Here is a 20,619-nt window from a genome sequence, read left to right as displayed (position 1 = left end):
AAAAGCAAGCTACTGGATTGAACACGTCGATAAAACTACTTGTAGAATGTGTTACTCTATTATCAGATCATTAAGATATTTTTAAATATCCTGAAAACAAATTCAGATTCAAAAGGCAAAGCCAGAACCATTCACTGTGTTTATTAAAATACAATCTCTCAGTAAGCCTCACACAGCAAGAGAGGCCCAACTTACCCTACCATGACCTCAGATTTAGAAGCCTGCCAAAGAATTTTCATAGAAATAGCAACCAAATGTCGCTTATACCTACTGTTCAAAGAAATATAAAATAAAACAAAGCTTACTAGATATTTGAGGCCTTAAATTTGTTAAGTAAAATTAAAAAAAAAATGTGGCAAACGTTAGCAGCCTTTTTAATAAAACATATAACTCCAAAATACACAAGCTACTCTCTTTTTAAGATTTTGAGGACTGAAATAATCTCTAATACCAGTTCTTCACCCTTTCACCTTTCCAGCTCCTTTTAAACTTCTTCTCATCAAGGAAGGTAAGTTCTCACATTCCCTTCTTAGCAGACATGCATTCATATGGCCCCTATAAGGAGCCATTCCAGCAACACTTTTGGGAAAACTCTGAATTCCTTCTCTTCCTACTGCCTTACCCACAAAATGCTTTCTTTTATTTCTGTTTCCAGGCTGTGAAGATCTTTTAAAAAAACGTTACAAAACCTGAACAATTGGTTCCACTATAAACGTATGTACTGTCTAACCTCAACTGGTTCCCTGCTGTTACACAGGGATTCCAGAATCATCTCTAGATTATAAGGGATTAAAAATAGTACAAAACAGGCTCTAATCAACAATACTCTCCAAATGGAGAACTCATAAGCTCCTCTCAAAATTAAGTGGTGTTAGGCTTCCCTGGTGGTGCAGTGGTTAAGAACCTGCCTGCCAATGCAGGGGACACAGGTTCAAGCCCTGGTCTGGGAAGATCGTACATGCCACAGAGCAACTAAGCCCGTGTGCCACAACTACTGAGCCTGTGCGCCACAACTACTGAGCTCACATGCCACAACTACTGAAGCTTGCACGCCTAGAGTCCATGCTCTGCAACAAGCGAAGCCTCCACAATAAGAAGCCCGCGCACCGCAACGAAGAGTAGCCCCCGCTTGCCGCAACTAGATAAAGCCCACGCACGGCAACGAAGACCCAACGCAGCCAAAAAAATAATTAATTTTTTTAAAAATTAAGTGCTGTTTATGCAAGGAATCCAAAGTTTTTGTGACATGTAAAAATCAATCAATGTAGCTCACCATATTCATGGGCTAAAATTACTCCCACCATATATAATCACTGCAATAGGTGCAGAAAAAAAACATTTACCAAAATCCACCATTCATTATCAAAACACTCAGAAAACTTAGAAGGGAAACTTACTCAACCAGTTGCAGGGTGGCTATGAAAATTCTACCAGCTAACATCATACCCAATAATAAAAGACAATACTTTCCTCCTAAGATCAAGAACAAGGCAAGGATTTCTGCTCTCTCCATTTCTACTTAACCTTGAACTGGAAGTCCTAATCAGTGATGTTAGGAAAGAAAAAGAAATACAAATTGGAAAGGAAAAGTTAAACTTTTTATTTACAGATGACGTGAGAGTATATAAGGGAAATCCTAAAAAATCCACAAAAGAATTACTAGAAATAAGTTTCACAAGGGAGCAGGCTACAAAAAATGCAAAAACCAACTGTGTGTCTACATACTCGCAAAGAACAACTAGATACTGAAATTAAAAATACCATTTACAGGGACTTCCCTGGCAGTCCAGTGGTTAAGACTCCACACTTCCACTGCAGGGGACACATGTTTGCTCCCTGGTCAGGGAACTAAGACCTTACATCCCACATGCCACGCAGCGTGGCCAAAAAAAGAAAAAAGAAAAGAAGAAAAAAGACACCACCAATAACAAAAATATCATTTACAAAAAAAAAAAAAATCCTGGAACTAATACATGATTATAGCAAGGTTGCAGGATACAAGGTTAATAAATAAAAGTCAACTGCTTTCTTATATACCAACAATGAATAACTGGAGTTTGAAACTACGAACACAAGGCCATCTACATTAGCACCAAAAAATGAAATACTTAAGGATATATCCAATAATATGTATAAGATCTATATGTGGAAAACTACCAAATTGTGATGAAAGAAATCAGAGATCTAATTAATGGAGAGAGAAGTCCATGTTTATGCATAGAATTAATATTGTTAAGATGTCAGTTATTCCCACTGATGTACAGAGTCAATGCAATCTCAATCAAAATCCCAGCAAGTTATTTTGTAGATATCAACAAACTGACTCTAAAGTTTACACAGAGAGGCAAAAGACCCAGAATAGCCAACACAATATTGAAGAAGAAAAGTTGGAGGACTGATACCACCCAACCTCAAGACTCACAGTCATCAAGGCAGTGTGGTATCAGCAAAAAAATAAGAAAACAGATCAGTGGAATAGAATAGAGAGCCCAGAAAAAGACCTACACAAATACTTTCAACTAGACTTTGACAAAGGAGCAAAGGCAATTCAATGGATAAAGGACAGTCTTTTCAACAAATGAGGATGAAACAACCAGACATCCACATGCAGAAAAAAAAAAAGAATTAGACACATACTTTACACCTGTCACAAAATTAACTCAAAATGAATCACAGACCTAAATGTAAACTGTAAAACTCCTAGAAGAAAAATAAGAGAAAAATCTAACTGACCTTCAGTGTGGTAATGACTTTATAGATACAACACCAAAAAGTGTGATCCATGAAAAAAAAAAATGAGGCTTTAATGTTGGACTTCATTAAGATGAAAACTTCTCTGTGAAAGATACTGTTTCTCTAACTACCAGATAAGGAATGTCAAGCCTTTGTGTATCCTTACAAGAAACATGATACGTGTGCTTGTTACGTCACTTCTTTTTAAACAAATGGTTATTCGGCACATTGTTCTGCACTTTGCTTTTGTTAATAATGTGTCTTTGTAGATCATTCCATACTTGTACATAGCTTTCTCACTCCCAATTTTACATCTGCACAGAACCCCATTACATGTATTGAACATAATCTATTTAGCCAGATCTTACTGATGGATTTACACTGTTGCCAATATTTTGCTATTACATACAATACTACAAAGATTAAATGTTATTTCCCAAATTTATAAACATATCAGTAGAATACATTCCTAAAACTGGAACCACTTGGTCAAAGGAAATGTGAATGTTAAATTAATAAATACTGTGAAATTGCTTCCCATAAAGGTTATGCTCCCACCAGCAGTATAAGAGAGCACATTATCCTACACCCTTGACAACAGTGTTTTACCAAACTTCTTAATACTCGCCAGCCTTATAGAGTGAAAAATGGTACTCAAGTGTAATTTTAAATTACGTATGGTTTGTGAATGAGGTAGAGTGCCTTTTTATCTGTGTTAAGAACCATTAATATTTTTCGGTGAACTGTTTATTCATAAGTTTTGCCCATTTCCTAAAAATTGGATTGTTGGGTAGATTGTTCCTTTCATCACAATACAATATTTCTCTTTGTCCCTTTAATAGCTTGAGGCTGTTAGTATATTTATTTAGTATCAATATTGTTTTGCTCATGGTACATCTTTGGCCATTTTTTTGTTTTTAATCTTCCTTAGATTCAAGACTTGTGAATATATTTTTAGTTCCAAAACAACTTTCTTGGTGTTCCAACTGTATCCTCTTGAGAGTTCCATTCTTCTTTCTTCCTGTCATGCTCTCTCTTACCTTTCCATTAGTTCTGCCTCCATAGGAGGAATCTGATTATCCAGGGATATTCCCTCTTTTGAGTTGCTGCATTCCTTTTAGTAGGTTGTCATTTCCATAGCTGTAGGCTACTGCAATCTCTTGGACAGTGCAGAACTGGCAGTGAGTAAAAGATACACATATTTTCAATCTGATGTGCAAGCAATGAAGGAGCTGGCAAGGTGGCACTGCTAGCTCTGCTGAGGACATAAAGGAGCAAGAGGAGGATACACGGCAGGGCTCATCTACCTGCAGAGACACAAGCAATTCAGCCCACAGCAGCTGCCTGAGAAACGCATACAGCTTACAGGCAAATATGGCCTCTTTCACATGCCAGAACCACCCAAAGATATAGCCCAAGAAACAGCATGTACCTCTCAGATAATGAAGGAATCCCTGACTTCAACAAAGGTTCCGCTGGGCTTTCAACACTAGAGATAATGAAGCCCTGAGTTACACTATCTTTTTCTTTCATTTAAAAAAATAATACAGGGCTTCCCTGGTGGTGCAGTGGTTAAGAATCTGTTTGCCAATGCAGGGGACATGGTTTCGATTCCTGGTCTGGGAAGATCCCACATGCCGCGGAGCAACTAAGCCCATGTGCCACAACTACTGAGCCTGCGCTCTAGAGCCCGTGAGCCACAACTACTGAGCCCACGAGCCACAACTACTGAACCCGAGAGCCACAACTACTGAAGCCCACACATCTAGAGCCCATGTTCTGCAATAAGAGAAGTCACCACGATGAGAGGCCCACACACTGCCATGAAGAGTAGACCCCGCTCGCCTCAACTAAAGAAAGCCCATGCGCAGCAACGAAGACCCAACACAGCTGGAAATAAATTTATAATAAAGTAAAATAAAATAAAAAATAATACACAATTACATGATTTATGACAAGGATATATGAATACTCAACTGCTTTCGAATCCTCTGCTACTCGCCTGGTTATGGCAGAATAAAATCATCTTCAGGCTTGTTCTTATTTTAATTAATTATGTAACTTTTAGACCTCCAACTCTTAGATAGATGCCCTAAGACAAAAAGCTCAGAAACCTTCCTCACTGAATACCTTAACACTTTGTTTCAAAAGGCATTCAAGGCAAGTTCCTTCTTTATACATTTCTCAAAGGTTAGATAAGTAAATATTTGCATTAAAAGTCTGGAAATGCTATGGCAAAACAAGCTCTTGCAGTTCAATATGTACTTAGTATGCAAAAGGGAAGGGAGGGGAGGGATAAATTAGGAGTTTGGGGTTAGCAGATACAAACTACTATATATAAAATAGATAAACAACAAGGTCCTACTGTATAGCACAGGGAACTATATTCAATAACTTGTAATAACCTATAATGGAAAATAATATGAAAAAGAATATATTTATATGTATAACTGAATCACTTTGATGTACACCAGAAACTAACACAATGTTGTAAATTAACTATATTTCAATAAAAAATAAACTTTTAAAAATTTACTGAATATATATAACTGCGCTAGATGCCAAGCTAGACTCTAAAGACAAAAATATGAAAAAAGACCCTGGGCTTCCCTGGTGGTGCAATGGTTAAGAATCCGTCTGCCAGTGCAGGGGACACAGGTTCGAGCCCTGGTCCAAGAAGATCCCACATGCCGCGGAGCAACTAAGCCCGCAAGCCACAACTACTGAGCCCACGTGCTGCAAGTACTGAAGCATGTGCTCCTAGAGCCCGTGCTCAGCAACAAGAGCCCGTGCTCACCACAACGAAGAGAAGCCCCCACTCGCCACAACTGGAGAAAGCCTGCACGCGGCAACTGAAGACCCAATGCAGCCAAAAATAAAGTAAATAAAATATAAATACATTTATATATATAAAAAAAAAAGACGCTGTCCTTAAAGAGCTCAGAGTCTAGTAAAAAAAGAAAGGACAATCTTATAAAGAAACACAATATAATGTGATAAGGACAATCACAAAGTATCTACAGGGTCCAAAGGTTAACACAAAGGAGGCTCAGTAACAAGGAGGTACAGAGGAATTTGTGCTCAGCTAGATTTTAAAGCATAAACAGGAATTTGCCCAGTGGCCAAGGGAATTATAGGTAGAAGGAAAGACACGCATTCTTTCAACAAATTTCCAGTTTGGGACAGCTACTATGGAATAGTTACTTTGAAGTATCTATTCTACAGAAACAGTGATGAATAAGATAAAAAAGTCTCTGACTTCATGGAGTCAGGTGGGGACCAATAAGTAAATCAGTAAAATTAAAGTCCAGTGTGATAAATACTGCAATCAGGATAAGTAGAGAGTATTAGAGGCTTATGGGCCAAGTGGGTGTAAGACCTAAACTTAGATGCTAGGAATGAACAGAAATTAGCCAGGTGAAATGTATATCTATCAGGAATGAAGTGAGGATGCTGTCAGAGAGGTATGGCATTATAGGTACAGAGAAGAGAATACAGAAAGACAGACAGAGAGAGAGAGAGAGAGAGAGAGAAAAGGGAGGGGAGGGGAGGGGAGGGAGAAGAGGGACAGACAGACAAGAGAGAATGTAGTTCAGTGTAGCAGAAGCATAAATGTCTGAGATAAGGCTAAAGATGAAAGCAAGAACCATATCATGAAGGATCTTTTAAACTGGAGTTTGGACTTTATCTTGAGGGCAATAAGGAACAAAAAATGTTTTTTTAACTGGGGAAGACTTGTTCAGATTTGTGTTTGAGAAAAAGTATGTAGCTATAGTACAGTGAATGAAATAGAAAGACATAAAATCTCAAAGCAAGTAAAATAGCTACAGTAATCCAGGAAATAGTTTATCGTAGTCTGAACTAAGATAATAGCAGTGGAATAGAGAAAGCGGGTGGGGAGAACTGAGATATGTAGCTGGAATCAACAAGTCTTGTAAGTGATTTGACTGGGAGCAGAGAGGTCAAAAAAGGAGTCAAAGATGATGCTTCAGTTTCTGGTTTGGGCAAAGGGTGAAAGGTACTACTGTACTATCCAGTAAGATAAAGAAAAGAGAAAGTAGGTTTTGAGAGGGTGAAATAATCACTTTAATTATGGACAGACTGAGTCTGAGATGCATATAAGTTACTCAAATGAAGGTGTCCCATAAGCAGTTAAACATACAAAAACTCAATACGAAGGTTTGGGCCGGAGGTACAGATTTGAGAATCAATCATACACAAAGTAAAAGCAGTGAGAATAGATGAAATTGCCTAGGGAAAATGTACAAGATGAGGAAAAAAAACTAAGACAAAAACCCCATGGAGGGCTTCCCTGGTGGCGCAGTGGTTGAGAGTCCGCCTGCCGATGCAGGGGACACGGGTTTGTGCCCCGGTCCGGGAGGATCCCACATGCCGCGGAGCGGCTAGGCCCGTGAGCCATGGCCGCTGAGCCTGCGCGTCTGGAGTCTGTGCTCCGCAACGGGAGAGGCCACAGCAGTGAGAGGCCCGCGTACCACAAAAAACAACAACAACAACAAAAAACCATGGAACACTAACATTTAGAAGACAAACAAAAGAAGAGCTAGGAGAGTAGACTGAAGGGAATGGCCAAAAAGGAAGATGAAAATATTAACAAGAGGAAAAGGAGTAAGCACTTAATGAATGCTTACTATGTGCTAGGGTTGTACTAAGTGATTTACGTGCACTACCTCATTTAATCCTTACATACACTATGAGCAATTTACCATTATTATCTGCATCGTTACAGATGTGACATTTTGGCTTAGAGATCACCTTGCTCAGATTTACACATTTGGTGGAGTATAAGAAGTGCAACCAAGATTACACCCTCATCCTCCAGAGCCCTTGTTCTTAACCACTACACTGTACTGCTTCCTGTAAGACTGAAAAAGTGTGGTATCACAGACACAAAGAAAAACAGTGATTCAAAAAGAAAGACACCACCCTAGTAACGATGAGCTCGCTTAGCACCAAGACCTTGATTTCTAACAACATTCTCTATAAAAAGGAATCAGGACTCTTTCGGAAAATGGCTGATCTGAGGAATGGGCTGGAAATATGTCAAAGGGACACAGAAAAGCAACTGCACGCTCCCAAAGGCCATAGTCCTAACAATTTGAGCAAAAAAACTGAAGTAGTATTAGACTATGACCCAGACTGTACATCAAATATCCATGAGTCCATACTGGTATAAAGAAAGAATTAACTAACTAAATAAATAAATGGGGGAGAAGAGACAAATCTAGGGTGGAAGAATTCCAAACAAATCACGTAGATATTCACAACTCAAAAAAGTGGAGCAAACTCTCCACTCCTCAAGTGTGGGCTCCACATAATGAATTCCTTCCAAAGACTATGGTATGGAAAGGGGGAAGGGGTAGAGAGTGCCTTTACAGAGAGTGCCTTTACAGTAGAGAAACATGACAAACACTACATCAGCCAAGTGACCAAGGCTCACACCAATAATGATAAGTCATGTTGATACCCTTAATATGTTGTGATGAAAATGGCCCTTTATCTCTGTGGTCTTTCTCTCAAAAACCTATAACCCCAATCTAAGTATGAGAAAAACAATTAGAAAAATCCCAATTCAGGGACATTCTACAAAATACCTAACCAGTACACCTCAAAACTGTCAAGTTATTAAAAACATGGGAAGTCTGAGATACTGTCACAGCCAAAAGAAGCAAAGGATGCATGATCATGAAATGTAACATGGTATCCTGAATGCTCTCCTGGAAGAGAAAAAGGACATTAGCTACAGACTAAGGAAGTCTGAATAAAGTATGAACTTGTATTCATTATAATGTATCAATACTGGCTCATTCATTATAAAATCTGTACTAGAATAATGTAGGATGTCAACAGTAGGGAAACTGAGTGAGGGGTTTATGAGACCTCTCTGTACTATTTCTGTGATTTCTCTATAAACCTAAAACTGTTCTAAAATTAAAAGGTTATTTTTAAAGGGTGGGGGGCACATTAACTGTGCCAAAAGCTGATAAACCGAAAACAAAAAAAGACAAAATCAAGGGCAGTTTCAATGGATTAATGGAGTCAAAAGCCAGATTACATTGGGCAGAGAAGAGAATGAAAGCTGAGAATGGGACTGTAAGTGTATAGCTTCTTTCAAGAAGTCTGATAATGATGGGGAAAACAAATGAGGGCTGGAAGGACAGATTAAGTTGAAGAAAATGTTTTTTGTTTAAATCAAGGTATAATTCACATACCCAAAAATTCACTGATTTCCAGTATATACACAAGGTTATATAGCTACAACCACTATTTCCAGAACCTTTTCATGACTTCAAAAAGAAATGGTAAAATTAAAGAAGGCTTAGACAAATTGAATATGTTCATACATAAGAAGACATAGCATTGTTAAGATGTCAATAAAACCAAAGTGAGTTAGAGATTCAATGCAATCTCTATCAAAAATCTAACAGCCTGGGCTTCCCTGGTGGCGCAGTGGTTAAGAATCCGCCTGCCAATGCAGGGGACACGGGTTTGAGCCCTGGTCCGGGAAGATCCCACATGCCGCTGAGCAACTAAGCCCGTGAGCCACAACTACTGAGCCTGCGCTCTAGAGCTCGCGAGGCACAACTACTGAAGCCCGTGTGCCACAACTACTGAAGCCCACACGCCTAGAGCCTGTGCTCTGCAACAAGGGAAGCCACCACAATGAGAAGCCTGTGCCCCGCAACAAAGAGTAGCCCCCACTCACTGCAACTAGAGAAAGCCCGCGTGCAGCAGCGAAGACCCAATGCAGCCAAAAGTTAATGAATAAATAAATAAATTTTTTTAAAAAATCTAACAGCCTTTTCCACAGAAATGGGAAATGTAATCTTCAAATTCATGCGGAATTGCAAGAGATCCTAAATAGCCAAAACAATCTCAAAGAAGAATAAAGTAGGAGGACTCACACTTTTTGACTTTGAAACATACTACAAAACTACAGTAATTAAAACATTATGGTATTGATATATGGACAGACATATAGACCAATGCAATAGAATAAAAAGTCCAGAAGTAAATCCTCACATATATGGCCAACTGATTTTTGACAGGGGTGCTAAGACCATTCGATGGTCAAAGGACAGTCTTTTTGACAAATGGTACTGGGAAAACTGGATATCCTTATGTCAGTTTGACCCTGACTTTGTATCATATACAAAAATTAACTCAAAATGGATCAAAGACCTAAACCAAAGAGCTAAAACTTTAAAATTCATGGAAGAAAACATTGGGGGAAATTTTCGTGACACTGGATTTGGCAACCACTAAATGGAAATGACACCAAAATCACAGGCAATAGTAGAAAAAATAGATTAACTGGACTTCATCAAAACAAAGAAGTTTTGCACATCAAAGGATACTATCAAGGAAGCAAAAAGACAACCTGATGAATGGGAGAAAATTTTTGCAAATCATTTATCTCATAAGGAATTAATATCCAGAACATAAAAACTTCTAGAACTCAACAACAAAGAACAAAAAATCCAATTCAAAAACGGGCAAAAGACTTGAGTAGACATTTCTTTAAAGAAGATATATGAATAGCAAATAAGCACATGAAAATACGTTCAATATTACTAGTCATTAGGGAAATGCAAATCAAAACCACAATAAGATATCACTTCACACCTATAACGATAGCTATAATAAGTTAAGTGTTGGCAAGAATGTGACGAAACTGGAACCCTTGTGCACTGTTGATGGGAATGTAAAATGGTACAGCTGCTGTAAAAATCGAAATGGCAATTCCTCAAAAAATTAAAAATAATTCTGTTATTTGACCCATATGACATATGACCCAGCAATTCCACTTTTGGACTATATCCGAAAGAACTAAATCAGGGTCTCAAAAAGATATCTGTACTCCCAGTTCACAGCGGCATCACTCACAATAGCTAAAATATGGAAGCAACCCATGTGTCCACTGATGGATGAATGGATAAGCAAAATGTGGTACATACTTAAAATGGAATGGTATCCAGCCTTAAAAAGGAAGGGAATTCGGCCATATGCTACCCCATGGGTGAAACTTGAGGACACTAAGCAAAATAAGCCAGTCACAAAAAGACAAATACTGTATAATTCTACTTATATGAGGTACGTAGAGTAGTGAAAATCATAGATACAGAAAGTAGAATGGTTCTTGCCAGAGGTTTAAAGGAGGAGGAGAAAATAGGAAATTGTTTAATGGGCGTAGAATTTTAGTTTTGCAAGATGAAGAGTTACGGATATGAATGGTGTTGATGGTTGCACAATATGAATGTACTTAAATGCCACCAAACTGTACACTTAAAAATGGTTGAAGTGGTAAATTTTATGTTATGTGTGTTTTACCACAATTTTAAAAAACTGGGGAAAAAATGACAAGCATCAAGGCTTCAAGTATCTCTTTCATTGCTTCATAATACATTTTAATTCTTAGAATACTTCTACAGACCATTTCTACTCTTAAACTAGCAATTTTTATACTGAAATACAGATTTCTCTAGCCTTCTCTCCACCTTAGACATACATAGCCCACCTTAGACATAAAGCCTTTGAGGAAGCTGATGTTTCTCTCATAGCTATCTGTATTGTAACAGTAGACACTTTTGTTTTTACCTTTATATATGTATAATGGAAAAATTTAAACATATACAAAGGAAGAGAGACAAGAATAATGAAACCCCGTATAACTATCACCCAGCTTAAACCATTAACCAACTCACAGAGAATTCTGTTTTATCTATAATTCCACTCACTTTACTCTTCTTCCCTCACTGGATTATTCTGAAGCCAATCCCAAACACCATATCATTTCAACCATAAAGATTTCAGATGTTATTTCTACATACTAAAAGATACTGTTGAACGATATATGGTGAAAGATACTGACAAGTGTCCTGCACAAATTCTTGTATGGATGGATCAGATTTCTGATATAAGCATTCCCCCAGTAAACCATCTACTTTACACAAAGGAATTACATATATATTCATTCATTCTACTGTATTCCTTAAAAGTTAAACCACTAGCAAATAGGGTCTCTCAAAACTCTCTCCCTCTCCCTCTCTCTCTCTCTCTCTCTCTCTCTCTCTCTCTCTCTCTCTCTCTCCCTCCCCCTCTCTCCACCTCTCAGAGGTAACTGACTTTTATATGATAAAAGTTCTTTGGAATATGACAGTTCTTTGGAATATAACACAGTAATATTATATAATTATTATACATAAAGTAATTCTTCATTTAACTGTTTATTTTATATAGCAAATGCAATAAAACTAGCTCAATGCAGAAAATTTTTATTCAACTGTCCTTACCTTTTGTTGGACTGAGATTCTGATCTATAAATCCTCTTAATTCTGCATTTGTAGAAGTCAAACCAACCTGAATAAAACAGTTTAAAAAATTATACATAGGATCTTAAATAATATGTGATCACTTAATAAGCTATTATTAATAACCTTCCACCAGAGGTCCATATCAAATATTATACATTGTCACATAAAGATGAGTTAATGATATCAACTATAGGAGCTGGATTAAAACATTGTCATTTTGCTTGAAATGGGAAAAATAATGCACTGTCCAGATCAAGATAAAAATTAATGAAATAATGTTACTTATGAGCAGATGTGAGATCTACAGATTTCACTGATGGTTTTTTTTTGAAAGCAAGTAATCTGGCAACCATGAAGTTTGCAAAAGATATACCAAAATTCCACCCTCATTGCTGCCCTTAATTTTTACTGTTCACAATCACTGTATATAATGCTTTTAAACATTATGACCTGTAATGGACCAAATAAAGACCATTAATACCATAACGCAGACATGAGGTCCACTGGCCTTGGGTTCATCCTGCAGTTCATCAAGCCCACTATGTGTATGGCCGTGGTCAAGTCACACAAGCTCTCTATATCTCGGTCTCCTCGTCCATAAATTAGAGGCCGCTAAAGGTGCTTACCAATTCAGGTTGTTAGAAAGATTAAGAAAAAGAATTCATGTAAAGCACAGGGCTTGGCACAAAGTGCTCCATCCATTTTAATGTTCATTACTGTTTGTAAGATACTTGAGGGACTACCTAAAGCAAGTGTGTTCATAAATTCTCCTTTAGACAATATATTTCTTTTAATGTGATGTCTACTGGACTACTTGGAATCATAAGCTGAATATGGTAGTATCAGCAAGCGGAGTTTTAAAATTTCATTATAGATAGAGCCAGCAGGAAAAAACCCTCTATTTTTAAAAACTTGTCACAAAGCAAGTATCCAATAAATGGTTCTACTGTTACTACTGTATTATTGTTTTAATCCTTGTAGATTTGTAACCTTGAAACATCCACGCTAATTTGGTACCCCAAACATCCCCTCAAAGTACTAACACACCGAAAGGATTTTAAGGCACACGTAGTTCTGCAAGTTTGTATCTGTGTACTTGCTTTATGTTTTTAAACTATCCACTGCTTTAACACTGTATATTCTTCAAAACCACTCATTTGATACTTTATAATTTCATAATATAAGAGCTAATTATTTCATTATTTAGGAATTCAGATGTTCTACTAACAGCTATTTCTTTTTTTCAAGAGATGCTACCAGAAATATTTCTACATATCGCTCACATCATAGAAAAGTAATTCTGATGCAAACCTATGTCTGGCATCTCATATTAAATTTTTATGGAAGCGGCTGAAGACAGAGGCATCTAAAACATAGCCTCTTAATTCTATGTAGATAATGGTGCAGATCCTTAATCCTGTCTAGCTTCTCGTAAGTATTCTATGAGAAGTAAACCTTTTGCAACACAATTTCCAACAAAATACCACTGCATGGATTTCCAGAGCTGCTCACAAATACTAACGTTAAGCGTTCAATTTGTAAATGCCAAGAGTTTACTGTGATCACTAACATGCCTCTCCTTTTTAAGCTCTTCTACTACAAAAAAAGAGAAAGGCGAAATGTTTGTTGGTGCTCTACTGTACACAGAAAGCAAAGAAGGCAAAGACAGCCTTTAATATATTCCATGCTTCATACAATGTGATTATTTAATACATTACAATAACTTCAAAAGTATCCGTTTATACCTTTTTGTTATTATACAAAGATAACGGCAAAAACCTCAACCAAAACCACATATTCACAGACGAGAGTTCAGTTACTGGATTACTGTTACATTTAAACACCTGCTCTTACTGTTTAACTTTTGCTGCTTCTAAGTGAAGTAGCAAACGAACTAGGAAATGTTTTAAGCAGCTGTACACCTGCACCTTAGTGAACAACAGGTTATACCCCAAAAAGATAAAAGTCAATTGTAAATCAACAGTGTGTGTACTTTTGGTCTAATGGATGGAGGGGAGGTGTTTGTATTCAGAGCTTAAATAAATACTACTAAAATTTATTTAATTAAAACTTCAAAAATGTATTAATTTCTGCTTTCATAAACACTGTATAGTTTAAAGATTCAAAGAAAAAGTAGATATGCAAGTAGAAAAAGTTGGGTAGGAAAGGCATTTAAAAATATTAGCTATTCTTTCTTTATTCTGTCCATTTAAAAAGGATCTTTCTATATAATGTTTCTCAGATCAAGAGAAAAAAGTAAACTGATTTTATATAAAATTTTTCATCTAATAAGATCCTGAGAAAAGTTTTCTATCAGGATATTCAAACACTGTGTTGCATACTGTAAGCAGTCACTAAATGTCTATTGAATAAAAAATATCCAAAGCCCAAATGTTAAGAGTCAAACGATATTCCCCAATAACAGCATTATAATTTCACTGATCTTTAACATTTCAGACTGATATAACTGAAAGATTCAAAGCAAGATTGTCTGTGGTCAAAGTTCAGCTCTACCATTCATTCACAAGCAAGGTATTCTTAGAACAGTCACTGCAAAATGAGAATGACAATACACATGTGTACAACTCAGACAGCTCTTTAGACCAAATTAAATAATTATGTGAACATGTTTGTTAATGGCAAAGCAATATTCAAGTTTGGGTAGTTAATTCAAAGGGCAATGGCCTTACTACTTCAACACTGACCTAGACAATTCATAAGAGAGACACAAATGACCAATAAACACAGAGAATACCAATTTGACCTAACTAACAATTAGAGAAATGTAGTAAATTACATACCATTTTTTTGCTGATTAGATTGACCAAGATTAGAAAGAAAATAAAGGGAAATAAATGGCACTCTCATACACCACCGGTGAATATGTAAATTGGTGCAACCTTTCTGAAATGCAATTTAGCAATATGAATCAAGAGTCCAAAAAGTACACACTCTTTGGGCCAGTAATTTCATAAGACTTTTGTTTCATGGAAATAATCCAATGAGTAAACAAAAATAAACAAAAAGTTAAAAAAAAAGAGAAAAAATGGAAATAACGGCCAATATTAGGAAACTAGTGTAATGTCCACAGAATAGATAACATAAAAGAGCAATTTAACATGATGTTACAGAGTTATCAAGACAATAAAAGGTTTTCATCATAGAGACTAAGCTAAATAGTAGGTTACAAAACAGTCTGGCCTCATTTTTATTAAAAAAATATAGTATACATAGATTTTGGTTTGTGTATATATATATATATATATATATATATATATATATATATATATATATATATTTGTGTATATACCAGATGTGTTCTTAGGCAGAATTTTGCTGATAATCTCTAGGCTAGTTTCTTTTCTTTATCTGTACTTTCTAATTTTTCTGTAATGAGTATTATGGCTTACATATTGTTAAAAGATTCTTTGACAAGGCAAAAAATTACACCTCAAAGCATCTTTCAAATTCTTTATTGTATACTAAGTGAACTTAAGTGAGAACACATCTCCATTTTTGGAGATACTAGAAGAGTATCACTGGATACTAGATACTACCTGATAACAATTTTGTCCCAGATACAATGAATCAGCTCTGCAGAACTTCCTTTTGCAAGATGAAACACCCCACACTCCCTGCAGTTCTGGTAGGGCTGTTCATCTTGGAGCCTCAAATGTGCTATGACAATAGGAGTGGACCCATGACCCACAGTGAAGCAGCAAACCACTTATGGTACCCTACTTCCTTCTCTACTTGTCTAAGCGTGTGGGCCAAGCAGAGTTAACAAAAGCTCCTCCATGGAATTTGAAATATAAATACTAAAAAAGAAAAGTTCCCTCTCTTCTTCTGAGAGAAGCATTATAAGGCCAATGTAGGCTATTATGCCACAATATAGAGCCAAGAGTTGGAAAAAGGGAGGCAGAGCCCTGATGCCTATCATTTCCCTGAACCCGGTTGTATTTGAAGCCAGAGCACTCCAGACTTTTCAGTTATGCCAATCAACACATTCCACGTTTTGCCTTAAGTGATTCTGAATAGGGTTTCTAACACCTGCAACCATAAGAGACCTAGGATGGCATGGCTGAGGCAAAACTAACGTTTCACAAAAAACTGTTCTCATAAGAGAAATGCAAAATGAGAAACAGGAACTGAAGATGCAAATATTTGAACATATGTTTAATAATGCTTCCACAGGGCTTCCCTGGTGGCGCAGTGGTTGAGAGTCCGCCTGCCGATGCAGGGGACACGGGTTCGTGCCACGGTCCGGGAGGATCCTACGTGCCGCGGAGCGGCTGGGCCCGTGAGCCCAGCACGTCCAGAGCCTGTGCTCCGCAACGGGAGAGGCCACAACAGTGAGAGGCCTGCATACCACAAAAATAACAATAATAATAATAATTCTTCCATAAAACCTGCGCAATCTCTTCTATATCTAAGAGTCACTTTTCAGCGGCATGTGACACAATTATCACTCCACCCCCACTTCCTGAAACACCGTCTTCACTTGGCTTCCACATCATCAGGGTAACGTTCTTTCCTTCCTTTCTGTCCATTCCTTCAGTGTCCTTTGCTGCCTCTCCTCCTCCCCAGTTGTTGGATATTCCCTGCATTCAGACCTTGGTCCTTATGTATTCTCTAGCCACGCATGAACTATATAATCTCATGGAATCATACTGCTTTAAAATAATCAATCTAATATGAAATGACTCCAAAATTTTTATATGCAGCCCCAAGCTTTCCCCTGAGCTCCAGAGTCATTATTAATCATTATATTAACTGCCTGGTCAATATCTCCACCTGGATGTTTTCATGGTCCCTCAACTTTAATATATTCAAAACAATTTTTGAGTTTGCCACAAAATCCTGCACTTCCCCAAGGGTTCCTCTTCTCATTAAACCGCAAAGGCACTTACCCAGTTACACAAGCCAAATGCTGAGAAATCTTTAACCTCTTCCCTGTCCCCATATCCTAATTACTCAATAAGTCCTGGTGGCTGTCCCTTCAAATACATCTTAGATTCAACTACTTTTCCCCATCTCTAATATCATTACCCCAGCTCAAGTCACCATACTCTGATGTCTGAACTACTGGGACAAGTACCAAATGAGTTCCCCACTTCTACTATGCCCCTCTGCAGTCTATTCACTCAGCAGCCAGACAAGCTTTTGCAAATCCTAAGTCAGGACATGAAACCATCCTCAAAACCTCCAATAGCTCCCCACTGACATTTAAAACACACGCTGCTCACCCCAGTGTTTGAGGCTCCCCATGACCTGGAGCCTCGCACTCTCCCCGGCTTAATTACTCTGTTCCGTCTTATCAACTGGTCCTTTGCTGCTCTTTGAACAGCCTCACTTTCTCCGGCCTCTACCTGGAATGCTCTTTCCCCAGATATTCACATGGCTGGCTCCTTCTTCTTGCACTGAGACTGAAGAGCATTCTTCTGTCTAAACATCATTTCCTTAAAGAGGACTCTTCTGAACACCTCGTTGAAAGAGATCTCCCTCATCGCTGTCACTTTCTCTCCTCTTACCCTGTTTTATTTTTCTTCACAACTATTATCGTTACCTGACATTATATATTTACCATCTTCTCTCACTACACTATAAACCCCAAGAAGGTAGGAGCCCGGAACAGCGTCAGACACATCTATTTGTTGGAGAGAGATAGGGAGGGGGGAGATGAGAACGAGTTGTTCATGGTATTGTAAACTGGTATGAGCCTTCCCGTAAGTACCTCGACAAAATATATTAAAAGTCACAAAAATGTTCTTATCTACTGCAGAATGGCTAGCGAACTTGATTAGATGTTTAGCCTATTTCAATTCTTTCCCACATGCTTCAGCCCAGTCTGAGGCCTGACCTCTCCATGTCCCCAACTCCAAGGAATCCGAAGAGGGTCAGCTCATGACGTAGCCCTTTCCCCCTAGGTTGCTGTAGCGGAAAGAGAAACTGTTTGCATACTCTTTGATTACTTCCAAATATACAAATGAAATAATGGGAGAATAGTTACCACTGGTTCAAATGCTTTGTTACTTTAGGGAAACAGCTTTTAATATAGCAAACTGTACATATGGCTAGGAAGATTTAAGGTACATTTTTAAGCCAAAATATACTTGCTACTTGAATGTTAACCATCTTGTTGCTCAGGATAACTTTTATATTCTCTTTTTTCTAGAGGAGGGAAAATCAAGGAAATATCCTGGAAGAAAATTCCCAATACACAGACTAAAAATTTGCTTCTTCTTTTCCCCAGACAGCACTTAAACGAATATATACAAGAGCCATAGATTAAAACAGACTACTCTTAATGGATAAAGAAGATGTGGTACATATACCACACGAACGAAATGAAATTGGGTCATTTGTAGAGACGTGGGTGGACCTAGAGACTGTCATACAGAGTAAGTCAGAAAGCGAAAAACAAATATCATATATTAACCCATATGTGTGGAATCTAGAAAAATGGTACAGATGAACCGGTTTGCAAGGCAGAAATAGAGACACAGATGTAGAGAACAAACGTATGGACACCAAGGGGGGAAAGCTGGAACTGTGAGATTGGGATTGACAATATATACACTAATATGTATAAAACAGATAAATAATGAGAACCCGCTGTATAGCACAGGGAACTCAACACCACTTCGCTGTACAGTAGAAACTAACGCAACACTGTAAAACAAATGTACCCCAATGAAAAAAAATTTTTAAAAAGCAGACTACTCCTGATAATTTATGCTAAAATAATTAATTAGATGATAATGAACCAAAGTCTATATCTGCTTATAGCTACTCCTGTGTGTTAAAAGCAAGGTCAATAATGGGAAAATAGAGATAAGTAATCAGGGTGTTTTTTTGGGTTTTGGCTGTTTTTTGTTTGTTTGTTTTTGATGCCCTTCTTTAAATGTATAATGGGTAGTATCTGGAACTATCTGTCTGGCTCACAAGATCTTTTTATACAATGTAACACTTGCCTCTGATCACAACTAGCCAAACTACTAGCAGATATCAGGCTGGAGTAGTGCCAGAGGTCCTTCCCAAGGAGTCTGAAATTAGAGCTGACAGAGGCAGACAGGATTTGTCAGGCTGCCTGCCCCCATTTCCCTCACCCCTCTCTCTCTCTCTCTCTCTCTCTGAATAGGCTGGTACTGTAACAAGCAGATCAAGATGCTGACTGAGAACTGAGGAAGATGCTTTGCAGAGAGACAGAGAGTAATGAAGCCAATGCACAGAAACAAATAGAGATGACAAATGGAAACCAAATACTGCTTCGATTCCTGGTAGATTTCAAGTTTCTGGACCCAGATCTTTCTGAGGACCCACTAAATTCCTTCTCTTGAATTCCCTGAGACATCCGGTATCTTTATAATAAATTCCCTTTTTGTTTAAGGTAGCCCAAGCTGGTTTCTGTTACCTGTAATCAAATATTCCAACAAAATCTGGGAACAGTAATTATAATAAATTATTTCCCTATATGTTGTAGTATTTCTTTTCTGGCATAATCCTTCACCATGACTGGAAATAAATCCATTGATACAGGGTGATAATAAGAATGTAACTTGAAAGGAAGTAGATTCAGAAGTGAGAGCCTTAAGCAAAAGAAAAACAGAAATAACTTCTCCAAAAAAGCTAAGTCTCATGTTCCCTCAGAAATCATCTCATGGAGGACAGCAAGCTTCTTCTGAATAACATCTGACTGTACACACTTCCAAGAGTAAACCCAAAAGAAAAAATGTGAGCCAAAGAAAACAGTGATTTTTCTCAATAATGCCAAGTAAGTCTCCAGCAAGCACCAAAACAAATTTATCACAGCACACAAAACAGGAGGGGTGGGGGAGTGGGAAACCTTCTGGAGATAGCAATTTTGCAGCTGTTGAGATGGAGCAACCTGGCACAATATTCAACAGTGTTAAAGTTTACTATCTCATTCTTTGCAGGAACAAAAACAGTGATCAACTAATGCCGGTAAACTGAATTTCATTAATCAGAATGACAAAGCAAATATGCATACGAAAAAGTACAACTCATTTTTTAAATACTTACATTTAAAATTTTACAGATACTTACATTTTTTGCCGTCATGTCAAATTGTATTCAATTTAAAATTCTGTAAAGCCATTAAAAAACAAAAAACCAAAAGAAAACAAAAAACTTCGTCTTCAATATTCTTTAAAAGAACATCCTGTTAAAGGGAAAAAAGGGAATAATAATGTAATAATAATAATAAGCAATTTATGTCATATTTACTATGTGGCATGCATTCTTCTTTAAATTATCTAAATTAACCCTCACAACAACACTGTGAGATAGGTACCATTCTAACTGTCATTTTCCAGATAAAAATTGAGATTTAGAGATGTTAAATAATTTGACCAAATCAACTCAGCTAAGAAGTGACAAAGACTGGGCTTTGAAATATTATACCGTGGTGTTTTAGATAATCCACTGAAAGCAACACCAGGGCTTCTTGGAGAAACAGCCACTCCCAGCACTGGGCAGGTAATGTATAAGATAAACCTAGAACATTGTGTTGTACCTAAAGTAAGTATGGGCT

General features: G+C 37.5%; 1 protein-coding gene across 7 annotated transcripts in view; it reads right to left on the bottom strand.

Annotated features, from left to right (window-relative positions):
- The window catches only part of TFDP2 (transcription factor Dp-2), a 171,666-nt gene that overhangs the window by 112,162 nt on the left and 38,885 nt on the right, over positions 1–20,619 (bottom strand). For 3 of the 7 annotated variants that reach the window (XM_067737623.1, XM_067737621.1, XM_067737622.1), the window contains exons 2-3: positions 20,133–20,247; positions 12,045–12,111 (exon numbers count right to left, since the gene is read on the bottom strand). The exons of 1 other annotated variant lie outside the window; for it this stretch is intronic. In XM_067737623.1, the coding sequence (XP_067593724.1) occupies positions 12,045–12,111; positions 20,133–20,147 (82 nt within the window). In that variant the 5' untranslated portion in view covers positions 20,148–20,247. Of the gene's footprint in view, positions 1–3,773; positions 3,892–12,044; positions 12,112–20,132; positions 20,248–20,619 lie in introns of those variants that run through there. 3 more of the 7 variants (XM_067737626.1, XM_067737630.1, XM_067737628.1) reach the window with 3 other exon arrangements.

The sequence above is a fragment of the Pseudorca crassidens genome, chromosome 5 (genome assembly GCF_039906515.1).
Source record: "Pseudorca crassidens isolate mPseCra1 chromosome 5, mPseCra1.hap1, whole genome shotgun sequence".
NCBI lineage: Eukaryota > Metazoa > Chordata > Mammalia > Artiodactyla > Delphinidae > Pseudorca > Pseudorca crassidens.
The sequence above is the reverse complement of the archived record's forward strand: the minus strand, read 5'-3'. Positions and strand labels throughout refer to the sequence as shown.